The 17,955-nt window shown below is 40.6% G+C and overlaps 1 protein-coding gene across 1 annotated transcript in view; it reads left to right on the forward strand.

The window, feature by feature from the left end:
• The window catches only part of LOC141789531 (ephrin type-B receptor 1-like), a 160,094-nt gene that overhangs the window by 104,756 nt on the left and 37,383 nt on the right, over positions 1 to 17,955 (forward strand). The window contains exons 10-13 of the mRNA XM_074668981.1: positions 3,667 to 3,832; positions 4,240 to 4,345; positions 8,017 to 8,078; positions 8,161 to 8,358. Coding sequence (XP_074525082.1) covers positions 3,667 to 3,832; positions 4,240 to 4,345; positions 8,017 to 8,078; positions 8,161 to 8,358 — 532 coding nt within the window. The remainder of the gene's footprint in view (positions 1 to 3,666; positions 3,833 to 4,239; positions 4,346 to 8,016; positions 8,079 to 8,160; positions 8,359 to 17,955) is intronic.

Genomic DNA, 17,955 nt, shown 5'->3' on the forward strand with positions numbered 1-17,955 from the left:
GAAAAATGTAATTAATGAAAAGTGAATAAAAGTTAGACAATATATTCTTGTCTTGTCATAGTAGAGTTTGAGAAACCCTGTATGTATGTGAAGCGTACCTTTCCTATCCATCTGTGGTGTTTGGATACTAATTACTCAGGATTAATGGGAATAAATGATGTAGACGTATCAGAACAGTGACAATTAAATATAGCTGGAAGCAGCACCAAAACAGATTTAAAACCATCAGGAGGAAAATGGGTCTCTTTAATGAAGATAAATGTTTGTAATAAAACCTCAATCATTTTTAACCCTTTATTATTCATGTCCTTTCTCTGACCCTCTCTTTCCTCCCACTCTTTCCCCCTCTCCTCCTCATCATCACCATCACCTCCCCCTCCCCCTCCACCTCCTTCATCCTCACAGCATGGTACCCACCCCCATCCCTTTCATGCCGTCTCCACACACCGTATCTCTCCTCCCCTCTGGACTTTTTCTGATTTTTCCCTGCAGTAAAACCTTTTAATCTGGTAGAAACGTGTGAGAGGAGGGCGTAGAGAGATGGAGGTAAAAGGTTGTCGCCTCAGGTTTTTCAGATAGACCTGATATGTCTGATGGCTAATTCACCTCAGGAAGAGGAACCGAGCAGAGAGAAAGAGCGGAGTCTCCCAGTAGACCTGCCTCTGTGGGAAACAGATAATAAACTGCACCAACAGTTTGTTATATTTTAAGGAGACGGAGTTGGAGAAAGAGCACATGGTGAGGGAGTGAGGGACTATCATGTTTGGAAATAATGAAAAGATGGTGGAGAAAAATGACTGACGACTGGAGCAAAGGATCTGGCAGACGTGTCTTTAAATTCAAAGCTGCTTTTGGCTTCTGGCTGGAATAATTTGCAGGGAAATCTGAGAACAATCATCTCTTTACATCCCTTTAAAAACTCATTATTATGCTTTCTCTGAAGGCCTCATTGCAGCTTTCAGCGGTGATATCTTCCTTCCTGTAACCGTGAGGCTTCTGCTCCTTTTGTCATTATCTTTATTAATCCTCCAAGTATCACTTCTATCAGCACCACCCTTAGTAATATATGTTTGTAATACCCAGTTCATGTTTACATTGAGTGGGTGTAGTGGCATTATGGGAATAGTGTGTGGGTGGGCTCTTCATGAGAGCCTTTGTGTGTATAGTTGAATGTGTTTGTGTCACTTGTACTGCGTTGTATGTTTCCACTCAAAGACAAGATGAATCATCTCAAAGAGCTTTACGTCAGTAAATACAGAATTTTCCCTCGCTTGTTGATTGAAGTTTGCCTTTTGGCTCTGTTATGATGGCATGAAAGTGCTGATATGTACAGTGGGAAAAATAAGTATTCAACGCGTCCCTTTTTTCTCATCACATATATTTCCAAAGATGCAATTTAAATTTCTCCCAGACATTGGTATCAACTCAAATAATCCACACATGAAAAGAAATCACAACGTTCAGGTCCATAAATAATGATTATGTGGAATTAAGTACGATAACACAGGAAAAAAGTTTTGAACCCACCATGGAAAGGCTGTATACTTTGGTAAGGAAATGCACCAAACCACCTGAAATCTGTCAGTAATTATTACTTGAACTTCCAATTAGTGCAAACCAACATCAGCTGGGCTAGAGCAAATTGATGGTCCTATAAAAAAGGTTGTTTTTTCACCAAGCAGTTAAATACCACACACCTCATGATGGGTAAAGGCAAAGAGCTCTCTGAAGACATTCACAACCTGATTATTGCTCAGCATCAGAATGGAACTGGTTACAGACTTATATCAAAGCACCTGAATATTCCAGTTAGCACCGTTGGGGCCGTTATTCACAAGTGGAAGAAGCACCACCTTACCATCAACAGGCCACGCACAGGAGCTCCTTGAAGATTTCTGACCAGGGAGTCAGAAAGATAGTCAGAAGAGTACTCAAGGAGTCAAGGACCACCCTGAAAGTGCTCCAGAAAGACTTGGAGGCAGCAGGTACAATTGTTACAGAGAAAACAACAGGCAATGCACTCAACTGCCATGGCCTCTATGGACGCTCAGCCCGCAAGACTCCATTCCTCAAGAAAAGGCATGTTGAAGCTGGTTTAAAGTTTGCTAAACAGCAGCTTGACAAGCCTGTAGAATACTGGGAGAATGTTGTCTGGTCAGATGAGACCAAAACTGAACTTTTGGGCTGTCATACTACAGACCATGTTTGGAGGAGAAATGGCACTGCACATCAGCCAAAAAACACTACACCAACAGTGAAGTTTGGAGGTGGAAGCATCATGGCATGGGGTTGTTTCTCATCTCATGGTGTTGGCAAACTTCATATAACTGACGGAGCAATGAATGGAGCCATGTATGGGGAAATTCTTGATCTGAATCTGCTGCCATCCACCAGAATGATGAAGATGAGACGTGGCTGGACCTTCCAGCAGGACAACGACCCAAAGCACACGGCAAAGTTGACTCTCAAATGGTTTCAAAAAAAGAAAATCAATCTGTGGGTGTGTGGGCCATTAGTTCAAACATACAAGAAGCTTCTGGAAGCTGTCATTGCAAACAAAGGCTTCTCCACTAAGTATTAGATGAGTCTCAGTTAGCGTGTTCAATACTTTTTTCCTGTGTTATGGTACTTAATTCCACATAATCATTATTTATGGACCTGAACGTTGTGATTTCTTTTCATGTGTGGATTATTTGAGTTAATACCAATGTCTGGGAGAAATTTTGTTTGAAAAAAAAGGGCACCATTCTCCAGACTGAACTGAATGAGCAGGAGCAGGAGGAGCAGAGGGTTTCTGTCTTAACGAAGTTAACTTTCCTGTCAACGCCGTGACAGAAGCTTTTAGATTTAGCTCTAACACTGATGAAGAAACCCAAAGAGAGGTGCTGCAGAGTTCAAACCCTCTGAACGGGGTTAGTTCTCCTAAATCACAAAAGGTAAAGACATCATAAAGAGGGAATGTAAAGAGCCTAATGACTATAAATCTGAAAAAGCACTGAGTCACATTCCTATAAACACTTTTTACAGCATCTCTCCTTCAGTAGGAAGACGTCCCAGTAAAACGGGTTCACCAAGGGGTCTGTGCGGATTATTCTGAGTAACTGGGGCAGTATATCTGAAAAAATAACTTGTTTTGAAAATGTTATTTTGCAGTGCTTTGGACCAGAGGAGGCTTTCCTTCTTCCTGCCTTGTGTTGGGGGAAAACAGACAGGTTGAACCACTTCTATCCCCAAGACTAGACTACGTACCACCAGGGTGACTCTAAAGTTACTTCATGGATTGACTCCCAAAGATGAGAAAGGCAGACTGATGGACAGACTGATGTAAAAATGGGACAAGAGCAGTAAAAAGTAGTGGATCTCCAGAGAAATGTTCTTTTTGTCGCTGACAGAAGTAGAAAAACTCAAAAGATAGCGACAAAGGCTCCTGATAAAGCCAAAGTAAAGAAGTGGTTCAGTCCTGTCAGAGTCTGTGGTGTCACTGTCTGAACATGGGGAAAGTCTCAGTTTGGTCTGGATCTTCAGGACAATCAATTCTGTCTCAGCTGAAGGTCAAAACCGAGCGCTAAATTTAGCTTCTGTCTCTCTCCGGCTGTGACTGGAGAAGTGTTGTCGTCTGTCTGGGATCTCTGAAACATTTTCATCCCTTTTTTTTCTCTCCTGCAGTCCACGTCCTCGCTGCTGAACAGCTCAGTGGTCCAGAGCGAAACACCCAACGTGGTTCTGGAGGGTCTGAGGCCGGGCACAGGTTACGTAGTCCAGGTGAGGGCCCGCACCGTAGCCGGCTTTGGAGCCTACAGCAAGGATATGCTCTTCCAAACACTCACCGACGGTAAGTGTGTGGGTGGACGGCTGGAGTGTGTGGAGGTGTGTGTGGAGGTGGAGCTGTTATGATGAAGAGGGGAGTGAGTGCAGGGGAATTTGAGAGGTTGAGCAGGACTTAAAAATCTGGCTGTGAGGTAATTAAATTCAGCTCTCAGTGTGTGTGTGAGAGAGTTTGTGTGTGCTTGCTGACGTGTAAAATGAGACTTGTAAATTACATTTTATTCCTGTTGTCAGGTAATGTCGGGTATTTCTCCCTGCGATGAAATTCTCAGTTGTGCGAGTGTGAAAGACTTTGAAAACCCTTAAACATCTGAAAATAATACCTCTGCTTCTTTTCTCTACGTGTCCGTCTAATTTCATGTGTGTGTGTGTTCTTCTGTGTGTGTGTGGGTGTGTGTGTTCCTGTTCCTGCAGATGAGTATAAGTCAGAGCTAGGACAGCAGCTCTCCCTGATTGCTGGCTCTTTAGTCGGCGGGGTGTGTATTGTGTCACTGGTTGCCATCGCCATCATTTGCACCAGGTAATGCACAGGCACACAACGTTGCACACACACACATACACACATCCAGTCTTAAAGACATATTTATCTATGTCACTGCACTGCTCCAGGCAAACGAACTCAAATGACAAAAATCTGTCCATGAGTGATTCTATAATTAGGGGAACATTTCAGGTATACCACAAAGTGAGTTTTTTTGCTTCAAAGTCTATATGATTGCGAATAATATACCTGGAATCTGCTAAATTCATTAGTTGGCAAGCTTAAGCTCTAATGAATTCTTAAATGTTTACGTAATAAAACAATTGGAAGCAAGACTACTCTCCCTAGAAATCAGAGGCGATTGCTCTAAGACTGCAAGGGAAGCTCAGCTTCCCCTAAAATGTACCCCAAAAAAGTGTTGATATGTTCTGCTGTGTGTACATTTCACTGACAAAATCTGCGCTAGAATTCCTTCATCTTTTGTTCAGAATCAGCTCCTATCACAGGTAACTGGCTCCACCTCCTTCTCATTCATCCCCGCAGCGTCTCAGCGCTTTAACACAGTCGGACGCTGAGCGTCTTCTGACTTCAGCGGGGAAGCGTATGGTGGGTTGTTCCACTGTGGAAACTGGACGGTCATTGGATAAACGCTGGGCTTTGTCCCGCCCATCAGACGCTCAGCGTCTCTGGGGGTCTAGGAGGCAGTGGGCTGGCCTGGACGCTGGGCTTCTGCGTGATGATTGGATGATCTGTCTGAGGCTGAATCCTTTTTTGACTGACAGTGAAATGAGCCAGTCAGTGATCTTGAAGTATAACCCTCCACCAGAGAATCTTCTGAGTTTTACATTCAGTTGTTCTGGAGGCTTTATCGATCCGCAGCGAGTTTACTTTTCTTAAAAACGACGAGCGTTGTGTTTAAAGACTCTCTCTCTTTTCACCAATAAGCAGCTACAGCTACAGCTGTGGAGCTTCTCCCCCTGTCACTCACACTTACAGCCTGTCGTAGTCTCAATTAGCAGCTCCAGCTGATAACAAGCTGACACAGAGGGTAGAATTTACGTTTAAATAAATAAACAAATTTATGATGTAGGCCTGACAAAAAATGAGCTTCCCCTCTTTGACTGAGCAGCAGCTGCCACTGCTAGAAATGTCCCTCATCATTTATATCAAAGTTCAGGAAAAATTGAAAAAAACTATGGCACAAAGATCACATGCAACACAACCAGGACTAACCTGTGTCTACAACATTAAATTTTGTGACAGGTAACACAGTTGACATTTTCCCCATTTTTTTAGAATAGAATAGAATAGAATAGAATAGAATAGAATAGAATAGAATAGAATAGAAAATACTTTATTTACACCTGGGGAGAAAATTCAGGAGGAGTCACAGCAGCAATCGAGAAAACAAAAGTAAGAAAGTGTATAGAAAGTGCAAAAAGGTCCATAAGAAAATAGATGCTGACAGCTTGTCCATCATTGTCCAGTCAGCCAGCCTCCACCTCCACAGGGTCCAGGACTGAGCTTCTTCAGCAGTCTGTTCAGTCTCTGTCTCCTGGATCCTGTCTGCTCACAGCAGGTGAAGTTCTTCCAACATGGCCTTGGTGTCTCATGTTAGCTCTGTTAGCCATGTCTGTGAATAGCACGATGCTACTCTGCCCTCTGGTATTCCCTCTGTTGCTGGGTTTGCACGGCTAGCTCGTCCATCTTATTGGAGATAGATCTTACGTTCCCAATAACAATGGATGGAAGGACAGGTCCATGTCGTCACTTCTTAGCTCACACCTGAGAACCAGCACGTCATCCTCACCACCTCCTCCTCACCTTGTGGGGAAACATCAGGCCTTGCACCAGTTAGCATCGATATGCTACAAATATTGGAGCAAAAACAGTAAAAATATTACTGAAGGCAAAACCAGTTTGGTGTCCATGACCAACAAATGAACCATACAAAGTAATGATCCACTCCAAATACAAAGACGAATACAAAGAGACGAAAAATAACAAGAAATGGTCAAAGAAAAGAGAGCTGCTGTGACAGGCAGCCACAACAGGGCGGCTCTCATGACGCTACTCTGCCTTCTGGTATTCCCTCTGTTGCTGGGTTAGCACAGGTAGCTTATTCAACTTATTGGAGATAGATCTCATGTTCCCAATATCGATGGATGGAACCAGCACATCGTCCTCACCACCTTCTCCTCACTTTGTGGGAAACATCTGGCCTTGCACCAGTTAGCATTGACATGCTACAGGCTGTTAACAGCTGATTTCACATGTAAATAATGCAGCCATGGTTACATGTAGGATCTCCAGACAAACACAGGAGCAAAAATAGTAAAAGTATCACTGAAGACAAAACCAAATGCAAAGATAACAAAAAAGAGATGAAAAAGAAAGGAAAAGAGAGGTGCCGCAACAGGGTGGTGCCTAGCAACTGGCCCTTGTGCTAACTGCAGACCTTGAACATGGCACCACTTGACCTCCATCAGCTCGTATTTCTGCTCCTTTTCTTCACAGTTTCAGAGAATCATTCTGATGAAGTATTGATGAGGAGGAGCTGAAACATTACACACTTTCTTCATGGTTCCCACCAGAAAGGATGGGTCCTCAACTGATTTAAGTCATGTGACTTTGGAGCAAACCATTGCTGATTCATAGGTTGTTGTTTTTTTTTCCAATCCGTAACAAGGTTGATACAGATTTCTCAGTAACACATAAAATGAATTATTTTATCCATATACATTATTTACATAGTTTTTAAAAGACCTTTGTCATGATTTATTGATTATTTTGAACAAGTTATACTGAAAATAAAATTGACAAACATGTATTCTAGTGTTAATTTTGAAGAGCAAACTTGACGTTTGAGAAAACAGCACAAAAACTGCAAATTCCAACACATGATTTGCATTTTTCGCTAAATAAATGATGGACACTGATAACTTTTTGCATTAAATGAAAGTGACATATCACCTAAATGACCCACTGTAAAATCGGTCAGTGCTTGAAATTGATATTAAGTAAAATTGATAAGTAAACTCCATGTACTTGAAGTATACCTCTGGTTATAGACTCGCTCCCAAACCTCTCACAGTTTTCTTCAGATTTGAAATTGAAAAGTCAAGTTAAAGGCTACGAGACGCTTTTTAAAAAAAATATAAATATATCTACTCTCAAAAAGAAGTGGCCGTATTTCATATGAGATTTTAGAATCTTAAGGTTTTAAGACCGACAGGTAGAAATGTCCACTGACCTTTCAAAAACTCAATTCCAGACCCTGCAAACGATCCAGCCTTTGTATAAAAAGTATCTCTTTCAGCAGTAGTTTCAAAGTAGACCAGGACTCCGGGGACAGTCTCTGGGACCCCTTTGACCACCCAAAAATAGCAGGCGATGAGCTCTCTGTGTCTCCTGTTTGAGGTATCAAGTGTCTGTATCGACGATCAGCTGAAGTGTATCTGAGTGAGTTTCTTTTGCTTTCATTCTCACATGAAAGCAGGAACAAAAGCTGATGACACACAACAGAAACGAGTCATCCAGGACTAATGAGATCCAGAAAGACTTTTTTCTTTCTCTCAAGCAGGTTTTCTTTTTTGACACAGGAAGAATATTTATTTTTCCTCAGCTCAGCTGAAAAGAAGACAGCCAATTAGCAATTCTAACTTTTATGTATCATTTCTGTCTGCTCACAAATCTCCGTCTGTCTGCAGGAGGAGGCAGCTGAAGGAGAGCGTGTACGGAGACAAGCTGCAGCAGTACAACGCAGGAGGAGGTGAGACCAGCAAGGAAACTTTTGAAGACTTTAAATCTCCCACACAAGTGTTTATATTTGAGGCTTCTAAATTTCCCCTCAGAGGTGACGCTCAGGCCAGACATGTTCAGCGGGCCGACCCCCACTGTGACCTTTCCCACCCTGTCTGAGGGTCACAGTTCACCAGGGGTCAAGATCTACATCGACCCCTTCACCTACGAGGACCCCAACGAGGCTGTGAGGGAGTTTGCCAAGGAGATCGACCCGTCCTGTGTGAAAATAGAGGAGGTCATCGGATCAGGTAGAGATTTATCTCCTATGGACTTAGTGTCTTTGCTCCTCCCTGAGTTAATTCTCAAGAAAGGGCTTCAGAAAATTCAAGATAGACTCATGTTTTTACTGGGAAAGTGATCTTGAAAAAGTCTCCCTTCTAGATCTATGCCTGATCATAATCCATGCCTTAAAATGAGATTATCAGCACCAATATTTGTTGTTATCAAATGCTACTTCTCAGCTTATAGTTTCTGTGATTAATTTTGTAGTGATGGTGGACACTGGAGCCGAAACAGACAGAAAAAGGACAGAAGAGCAGAAGAAAGAAAAACAGGAGAGAGATAGAACCCGAGCTAAAGGCTAACACAGGAGCTAAACTGTTTGTGATAATGTTGACTCCAACCCACAGTCAGCAGTTATTCTGCAGTGGTCTGTTCAAACTTGAGAGTCTATCAATAAAATGAAGAGTGAGGTTACGTTAGCTCTGATTGGTAGATGACTGGCAGGACATAACCAGGATTCACTAATGTTACACATTATGGACATGTCTTAGAGCACAGGGCTGCCAGCTGCACTAAATATAGACAGCTACTAAACTACTTATAAACTGACAGTTAGCTTATTGTCATGTTAGCCTACATAAATGTCTGAGCACCGGGCTGCCGATAGCACTACATATAGCCGGCTACTACAACGTACGGTACAAAGTGGAAAAAACTGAAATCTCATCAAGTGTTTTTGTCTGATTTTCAATAGAAAATGCCTTTTTAGACTCAATATGAGCCACATTCACCTGACCAGTCCAGGAAGACATCTTATTTCAAGTTGTTTAAGACATAAAATGAGGTCTGAGTTGCTTGTAACAAGTAAAAGATATAAATATAGATAAAAAAGTTATTTGTACTAAGACATTTTTCTAGTTTTAAGCACTTTTTTTATCCTGTCGGCAGTATTTTAACTTGTTACAAGCAAATCAGACCAAATTTTTTCTCAAAAAACTTGAATCAAGACATTTTTTGTGGACTGACCAGTTGAATGTGGCTCATATCAAGGATAATAAGACAATTTTTGCTTAAAATAAGAAAAAAATACTTGATAAGAGTTCAGTTTTTTGCGGTGCAATATTTGATTGTTGTCACATTCATAGACTGCAGAAAAATTGACGTCATCTTGCATGGCTTGAAATGAGGTCGCCATAAAAAAAACTGCTCCCCCTGGTGGCTGGCTGCAGTATAGATCAAGAAATCAGGCTGTCCCGTCATTCCAGATGGGCTGTGGTCAAACTTTAAAAAATGAATACACCTGGTAGAAATGTTCCTCACATCTGATTGTTGTGGTGATTTGAAGATATTATTTGGCTGTCTTTTATTCAAGTTCTCTTTTTTATGAAAAATTATGTTTTCATTAGTTATAAGAGGTTAAAAACGAGGTTTTATGTCACCTTTTACAATGAGTGACACCTGCTGTTCTCACTTTTTTTTTTTTTTTTCGGGGATTGTAAAATATGTCGGGAGGTAGAGTCAAGAAGTGATTAGACTCCCATAAGAAAAAAATAATTATTATTTTTGTCTCCCGGCTCCACTCATATTCTCCCAGAATTCTTAACAGTGTCTACTGCTAACTGCACAACTGCTACAATGGCAGCGCCTGTGACGGGGGAATTTTGGCTTCAAAACCGTACAATGATAAATGGCGAAGCCACGCTGTCCACTCTATATACAGTCTATGGTCACACTTTAAACAACAGCGCTACGTAACAATGAACAAAGAAAATTTGTCTTCAGGACAGTGTGGGGAGACTCAGGGCCAGAGGGTGGCGCTGCAGAAAAATAACGAGAAACGGTCAAAGAAAAGAGAGCTGCTGTGACAGGCAGCCACAACAGGGCGGCTCTCATGATGCCACTCTGCCTTCTGGTGTTCCCTCTGTTGCTGGGTTAGCATGGCTAGCTCGTCCATCTTATTGGAGATAGATCTTACGATCCTGATAACGATGGATGGAACGAGCACATCGTCCTCACCTCCTTCTCCTCACTTTGTGGGAAACATCAGGCCTTGCACCGGTTAGCATTGACATGCTATAGGTTGCTAACAGCTAATTTCACATGTAAACAATGCAGCCATGGTTACATGTTGGATCTCCAGACATACACAGGAGCAAAAATAGTAAAAACATCACTGAAGAAAAAAACAAATGCAAAGATAACAAAAAAGAGATGAAAAGAAAGGAAAACAGAGCTGCCGCATAAGGGTGGTGCCTAGCAACTAGCCCTTGCGCTAACTTGGACATGGCACCACCTAACCTCCAAGCAGAAAAAGCAAAAATCTCATCAAAAACTGAAATGATCGATCAGGATTATTGTAAAATCTTCTTTTAAAGTGACTGTATCTGTTGGAGAGCTTTCATTTAGACTAAGGTATAAAAAAAGAATCATACTTTGTTTGTTTCCCCTTCAAACTGCTCACAAGTGAACCTGAGAGTCCCGTAATGAAACCAGCTGTCACTTGAAAAAGAAAAAACACACACACACCAAAACTCTAATCAAACTCTCAAACTGTGCCACACTGTTGTGTCAACGAGAAAGATCTGGAAACGAGAAACACCAGTTTATTATTTTGCTTTATTTCTCTCCTTTGAAGTTGGGCGAGATGTTTTATTCATGCAGAAAAAAACTTTCACAGGAATAAATTAAAAGTGTCCTCATGCATTCTCTTTGGCTATCAGAGCCTGCACTGTAAAAATGCTGTGTGATGTTCAGCAAATAGGGAGAGCTGGATGTGGAGCGGAGTCCCAGAGCTTCCTCTGATTTCAGGGAGTCGGAGTTTTGCTCTGCAGCTGATGCAAAAAAAAGGTGAAATGATGAAGAAACAGAAAACGAATTAAAGGATCTTATTTTGTTACTAATCCTTTTGAATCAAGGGCATCTGGGTCAGAGCTACAGTTTAATATACACAGAATACTTAAATACATAAAGCATAAATATGTAAAACAGATGCTAAAAGCTGCAGCACAAGGTCAACAATACTTAAAGTGAGCTTTATTCGTCGATGCTGCACGAATCTGAACATGATCATCCGTACGCCGTCATCCTTCACAGACACACGTACGGATGTTTGCAGGAAAAAGGCGTTTAGACATCAAACAAAACCATAAAGGAAAAATATTCCCAAGTCACCCAGAGTTTAGTGAAGTATCCATTCTATCATTGTTGTTTTCCTCTGATCATTAATTCACTGAAACTGTTGGGAATACAAATACGGAAAAATATCCTGGAGCTCTTTTCTATTACTTAAAAGGAATATTATTTCTTTCCACGAGTAGATTTTTAATGACAATATTAAAGTTTAATTTGGATTTCTCATCAACCTTTTTTTTAAGATGTGCTGTAGGCTATATACGGTTTCAGCATGAACTACTCTTTGTTTTGTTTTGTAATTAAAGATCAACACCTGCTAAAGGGAGGTGTTCACAGCAACAGACTGACACTAAGCAGGTCTTGGTTTTCAGACTGCAAAGAAAACTCTGAAGGACTCCAGTTTAAAAAACTGCCTTGGAGTTTTTCTTGTGTTTCAAGGTCGACAAATCTTTTCAGAGAGCAGCTCAAACTAAAACTTTCATGATTCCTGGAAGAACTCCACTATTTGCATTAATGACTTTACTGTAACTCCTCTTTAAAATAATTCCACTTTGTGTTTCAGGCACAAGTTTATTTACAAACCACTGGATGAAATGTACAAGTTTTGTCCAAATAAGAACATGACTGACCTCACTGAAAGACTCTTTGCCACATTCCAGCTCAAACAAATCTAGCCCTGTCACTGATCTGCTTCAAAACTCTGCATCAGAAATGAATAGGTGTCATCACAGAGGCCAAGTCCACATGTTGGTCCATGTTTCAGACCACAGGCTTTTGAGTATTGGGGTCGGTGGGTGATAATAAGCTGCCAATATTAACTTCAGATGATAACAAATGAAAAATTTTCTTGGATATCCTTTGTGAAAGAGTCTCAAACTTGTTGATGTGATGAGGGAAACGGTCAGAAAAGCAAAGTGACTCACAGCAGGTCTCACCGACCCATAATAGCCATTTGTTGACATAAGAGGATGAATCTTGGGTGTTTACTTTTGGAATTGAATTGAATACTTTATTTGCAACATATAAAAAAGAAAAAACAAAGATTTTTAGAACTATAAAAGAATTAATTTTTTTTTAATTGTTTGTCTATTTGGAAAGAAGACATTAATCCAGAAGTATTACACCATTACTGCAGGTAAAATCAAGGTCCTTGTTGTCCTGTTTTGTTTAGAGTCCAGAACAAAAAAAACAACGTCAATTAATCTGACAGAGTTCGGTGAGGTCGAGTCACAGTCCACACAGTCCAATCAGAGAACGTGATTGAAAGTCCACTCTTCGAAGAAATGTTAAATTTCAACCATAAGTTGAGAAGAAACAAAAAACAAAAAAAGCAAAAACAAAACAACAATAGAGGATACTTTTTTAACCTTTCAACAATAGAAATATTAGTTCACTCTGGATGAACTCTATCAGATAAAGCTTGAAAGTTCAAATAAAGAGAACTCTATTACAGCCTCCAACTACATACAAAGAACTAGGGTGATCGCCTGCCACTGTTGTCGTAGAAAAGTTATAACTTATTTAATCCTTTTCCTTTTATTACCATGTTGCTCGAATCTAGAGTCAATATTTACTATCTGCACAAAATACATGTTTCTTATCACATATTGATTTTGATAAATAATAAGCTGCATATACAAACAAACACATAGTATCAACCATATATAAAATACTTGATTACTTTACATGTATCTTTCTATATAAATATAGCTGCTGATGTGTGCATAATATTGTTTAAAATTTGTTTTTTTAATGTTTTCTTAAACTATCCGTTATTTTTTTGCATGTCTTTAATCCATACACACGCATGCTTTTGTAATGTTGCATCGGATGACAATGTATATTTTAGCTTTTTTTTTGTTCAGTTCACCTCTCAGGCCCAGTTTACGCGACAATGTTTCAGAGAAAAAAAAAAAAATTGTTTACATGGAAGCGCTGAGGGACTGAAAACGCTGTAGTAAGCATGCCAGGCCTGTAGGTGGCGCTATAACTGTGTTGTCCAGGAGCAGCTTTTGGTAGATCTCCACTGAAGTAGAGTTGAGTGTATTGGTGAATGTTAAGAGCAAAAGTGGAACAACAGATGCACATTTTGTTGAAAGACAGTCACAGATTCAGCACAACACGGTAGATCACAATGATCGTAACAATGGTACTGTTGGACTGTTGTATGTGCTTTCATGAAGCAGATTGTGATATCACAGTTTCCACTGAAAACTCCAGCAGCGTTTCCGAAATTTTTTGCTTTGAATATCAAATGTTTTGTTTTCAACTGAATCAGATCTTGGAGTTTTTTTAATCTTTATTTGTTAGAGTTGTTCTTTTTGTGTCAGCGTTTGAGAACAGGTTGTACCAGTCTTTTTAACTGGGACATGGAGATAGATGCACAAAGGATGGTAGATGAGGAATCAGAAAGTATCAAACTGTCAGTTTTTGCCCCAAAGACCCCTCACAGCTAAACCTGGTGTTGCTTTTGTAATCTGGCTGAGCTCTTGTGTCACAATCTTTCGAAGTCCACTCAGAGAAATATTTTTTTCTCAGATCTTATCCTTCAGAAAACTTTTTCCCTCCTTATTTGGAACCAAAACCAATCAAATCCAAATGTCCATGATGCCCCGGGTGATAAAGGTCAGGAACCAGATTCAGACCCTCTCTGCGGAGAGTGTGTGCTTTCAGCTTTGCTCTGTTGAGCCACTCTGAGAGGCTTTCCGTAATCCCTCCGCTTCTCACTTTATTCCTCGGGGGGGAAGGTTTCTCACCTCAGCCAGAGGTGGCAGAGGAGGGACGAGGACGACGTGAAGGAGTGAAAAATATGAGCCTGTGTGATTGAGATGTGGCCGGACTCTGAGCCCTGAAACCTCTGAATCTCCTCTTGGGTTGAAAGTAAAAACATCTCCCCAGCTTTTCATCTCGTCTGATTTTCCTCTCTGCGTTTCTTTCTCTCGTCTTCGTTACTCCCTGTGATTCAGCCCCTCTGGAGTTTTAGAGTTTGTTTGCGTATAGAGAGACGCTAAAACAAAGAACCAAAGGGGAAAAAGGAAGAACAACAGATTTAGGAGAGAAGATAAAAGAGGAAAACCCCCGGAGGAGGTTTTAAAAATATCTCACCTCGCTGTCTCTTCCTCTCCCTCTGTGATTACACACCTCACTTTTTCCTCTTTCCTGAATACAACCACTTTCACAGGAAGTAATGTCATTCATAAAAAACATTTTATTTTGACTTGAGACATCATCTGGGAGAAAATGTGGTGATTTCTTTTTCATCATCTGATCTCTGCACTGTTTCAACCCCTGCTGTCATTCCTCTTTTCTCATATACACCACCTGATTTCCATCCTTTATCCCATCCTTTTTACACCTCTCCTTCCCTCCTTCCTTCGCCTGTATTATTCTCCCTCTCCTCCTTTTTTCACCCTCCGCACATCTCCTTTTCTTTTGGTTTACAGCTGTGACAGCAGATAGTTTTTAATGAGCAGTGAGATGTGGAGCAGAGATCACAGTGAGACAGGACGACACAGCCTGTCATCCAATTCCCATCACTCATCCATTATTCACGCGCTGATTTTTATCTCAGGAATGAGGACTTTTATTTTGAAGTGATATTCAATTTTCGTGTCCCCGGGCTGCATATGGCGGCGTTTATGTCGACAAAAGACATCTGTAACTCCATCGCTGCAACGAAATGTTCTGTACGTCGAGCACGTTCCAAGACATTGAGGTTAAAATGAGTTCACGGTCTTTTTGTAGCCGTGCATTCAGAGATAGACTCAGCCGAGGTGGAAAGAGATAACCTGCAGGTACTTTGAAGATATGCATTTTCTTACATTCACAAATCTTTCCATGTGTACATTAACTGATCAAGAGTAGACATTATTATTGTTCATTTACCTAAAGCAGTGTTTCTCAAAGTGGGGTACGCAGAATTATTTCAGGAATGCTTGTAAAAGTATGCTATGTTCTTGAAAAGGCATATCAACAAACTGGCGTGCACAGACTTTTCAAAGGGCAGAGAGCAAAAAGAAGAAAAAAAAGATGCATACAGCGTGCATTTCTGCCAAGAGGGCAGTTAAGTGTGTTTTGCCAACCAAGAGGGCACTTTCGCTTTTCAATAAATGTACAAATAATGTACAAAGCAAGCAAATACTTACTTCCTGGTAACATACTAAAAATGTTTAAAAAGAGAGAAGGAGGATATGATTTGAGAGGCAAATTTAGATGTAAACAACCCACTGTATATACCACTCTGAAAAGCATGTGTATTTAGGTCTGTGGGGTGAAACTGTGGAATAGTTTACCTGAGTTTATTATCTACTTTAAAATACAGTTAAAGCACTTTATGTGTCAACAATATAGATTGGATTGATTTCACGAAGGGGAGGGTGGGGTGAAGGAAAGGAAAAGAGAAGGTAAAAAAAAGGGAAACAAAGACGGAATGAAGAAAATGGAAGAGATAAGGAAAAGGACCGTGAAAACGGGAGAAAAGGGAAGATATGGGAAAGGAAAGGGAGAAGAAGAAGAAAGAAGGGAGAGAGGGAAAGGGGAGGGAAGGAAGGAAGAAGAAAAAAAAGAGAGGAGAAAGAAGGGGAATAAAAAAGAAAATAAGGAAAGGGGAAGAGGAGAAGGAAGGAAGAAAAGAAGGAAAAAAAAGGGATAATAGGAAAGTCCTCAGGAATTATTTTGGATTTGCTTCTTTTATATTTGCTGCTGTTCTTTTTTGAATATTTTCTTTTCAGTTCTTTTTTTTTTTAATTAGTCATTGGTTGTTGAGATTGGGTTGTTTGACTTTTTGTTTTGCTCTGGTATAAATGTTGTACAGTAAGAAGGTTTGGCACATATAAGCTAAGTAGCTTCAGCCTAAACCTTTTTGGTCAACATGGTTTTCAGTGGTGCAGCTTTGGTTAGTATACTTTTAAATATAATCGAAATAAACTAATAATAATAATGATAATAATAATAATTAATGGGCCACAAGGGGCGTCACTGCCTCGGAGGTACCATTTCCTCAAAGTTTACTAAATTAATTACTTGGAAAGTATAAATGTAGCCTAATTTTACCGTTGTAAAATACTATGTAGTACATTATTGCAAAGTAATTTGAAAGGGGTCCATGTTATAAAAAAGTTTGAGAACCCCTAAACTAAAGACCCTGTGAAGACTCAATAAGTGATCTTGAAAATAGGAGTGCACCAATCACAATTTTCTGGCTGATCACTGTTCACCAATCTTTAAAAAGCCTGATATGCCGATACCGATTTTGGCCGATAACGTTTTTTTTTTTTTTTTATAACTGACAGCATATACCGTCAATCTTCCAATCTTATTTTATTAAAATTCATTGAAAAATACATGTGAAACAATAAAACCTTGTGTTGAATGTTTTAACTTAAACAACCAATAAATTGTCCTGAGTGTCAGGACGTGGTCACACTGGCAAACCATGCCGTGCTTAAGCACGATTCAGCCCTAAAGCATGTTTCAAAAGGCCGGTGTTACCACAACCATGCTGTGCTTGAGCACGCTTCACTTCTCTGCTTTAGCACACTTGGAAGAGGTGGCTTCGGCACGGTTTACTTCATGCACGAGCACAAGATGTATGATCACCGCAAGTGAATCTTTCAGCTATCATTTCAAGCAAAGCGGGGGTGTTAGAGGGCTGTGTCGGGCCAAAACAACTTACCATAGGTCGAAAAGTCTCTAAAGTTGTAGCAGTGCTCTCTGTGTCTCATTGTGCTGACTTTGATGAGATCGCGCCTCATATAAACAGATGCTCCATGATACCCGCTAAAGTCTGGTTCATATTGGGGTAGTGTGACCGTTGGCCGTACTCTCCAGCTGAGGAACAGGGCTGCGGGGGGGGCAATTGTGCTTAAGCACAGCACAGATCACTGATCCTCCAGAATTAAGGAAATCATTTTGCCACTAAGACATGAAGAAATGCCGTCATCAGGATTCAGCCACAGCTGGGTACTGAAGTGGTGTTACTTAATTGAAAACTTTTTATTACTACTGTTTCCTACTTCTGACCAAGCCTGGTTTGTTTTTCTTCATAATTGAAATAAAATGTTTTCATTACATTGCAGCCTGCACAGCTTGGATATGTTCTGGCATCCTAACTGACCACAGAGACCTCAGCACAAAAACTGATGCTCCTGAGCGTATGTGTATGTGCCGTGTTAGAAAATGCCTTGGCCGTCTAGACAAACGAAACTGCAGGCAGGGATTGAACCTTTGAACTTCATGTTTTCAGCTCAGTCTCTTTAATCCCTGAGGTCGCCTGGCTGCCTTTCTTTAAAACCACAAGATGAAAGTTTAGGTGCAGTGTGCAAAGCCAAGTGCTTCAGCAATAACAATGGCACTGTCGATTTTATCCCGTCCACCACCTCTGCTGCAAACTGACTCTCACCCCGGAGAGGAGCTATTGAAGGGAATCAATTTTTGTTGTTCTTGCAGTCTGCAGAAATACCATCAATGTGCCCCAAAGCTCAATCTGCTCG

This window comes from Halichoeres trimaculatus, unplaced genomic scaffold, assembly GCF_033239565.1.
Source record: "Halichoeres trimaculatus isolate MK-OKI-2021-1 unplaced genomic scaffold, fHalTri1.1 fHalTri1_scaffold_4, whole genome shotgun sequence".
NCBI classification, from domain to species: domain Eukaryota; kingdom Metazoa; phylum Chordata; class Actinopteri; order Labriformes; family Labridae; genus Halichoeres; species Halichoeres trimaculatus.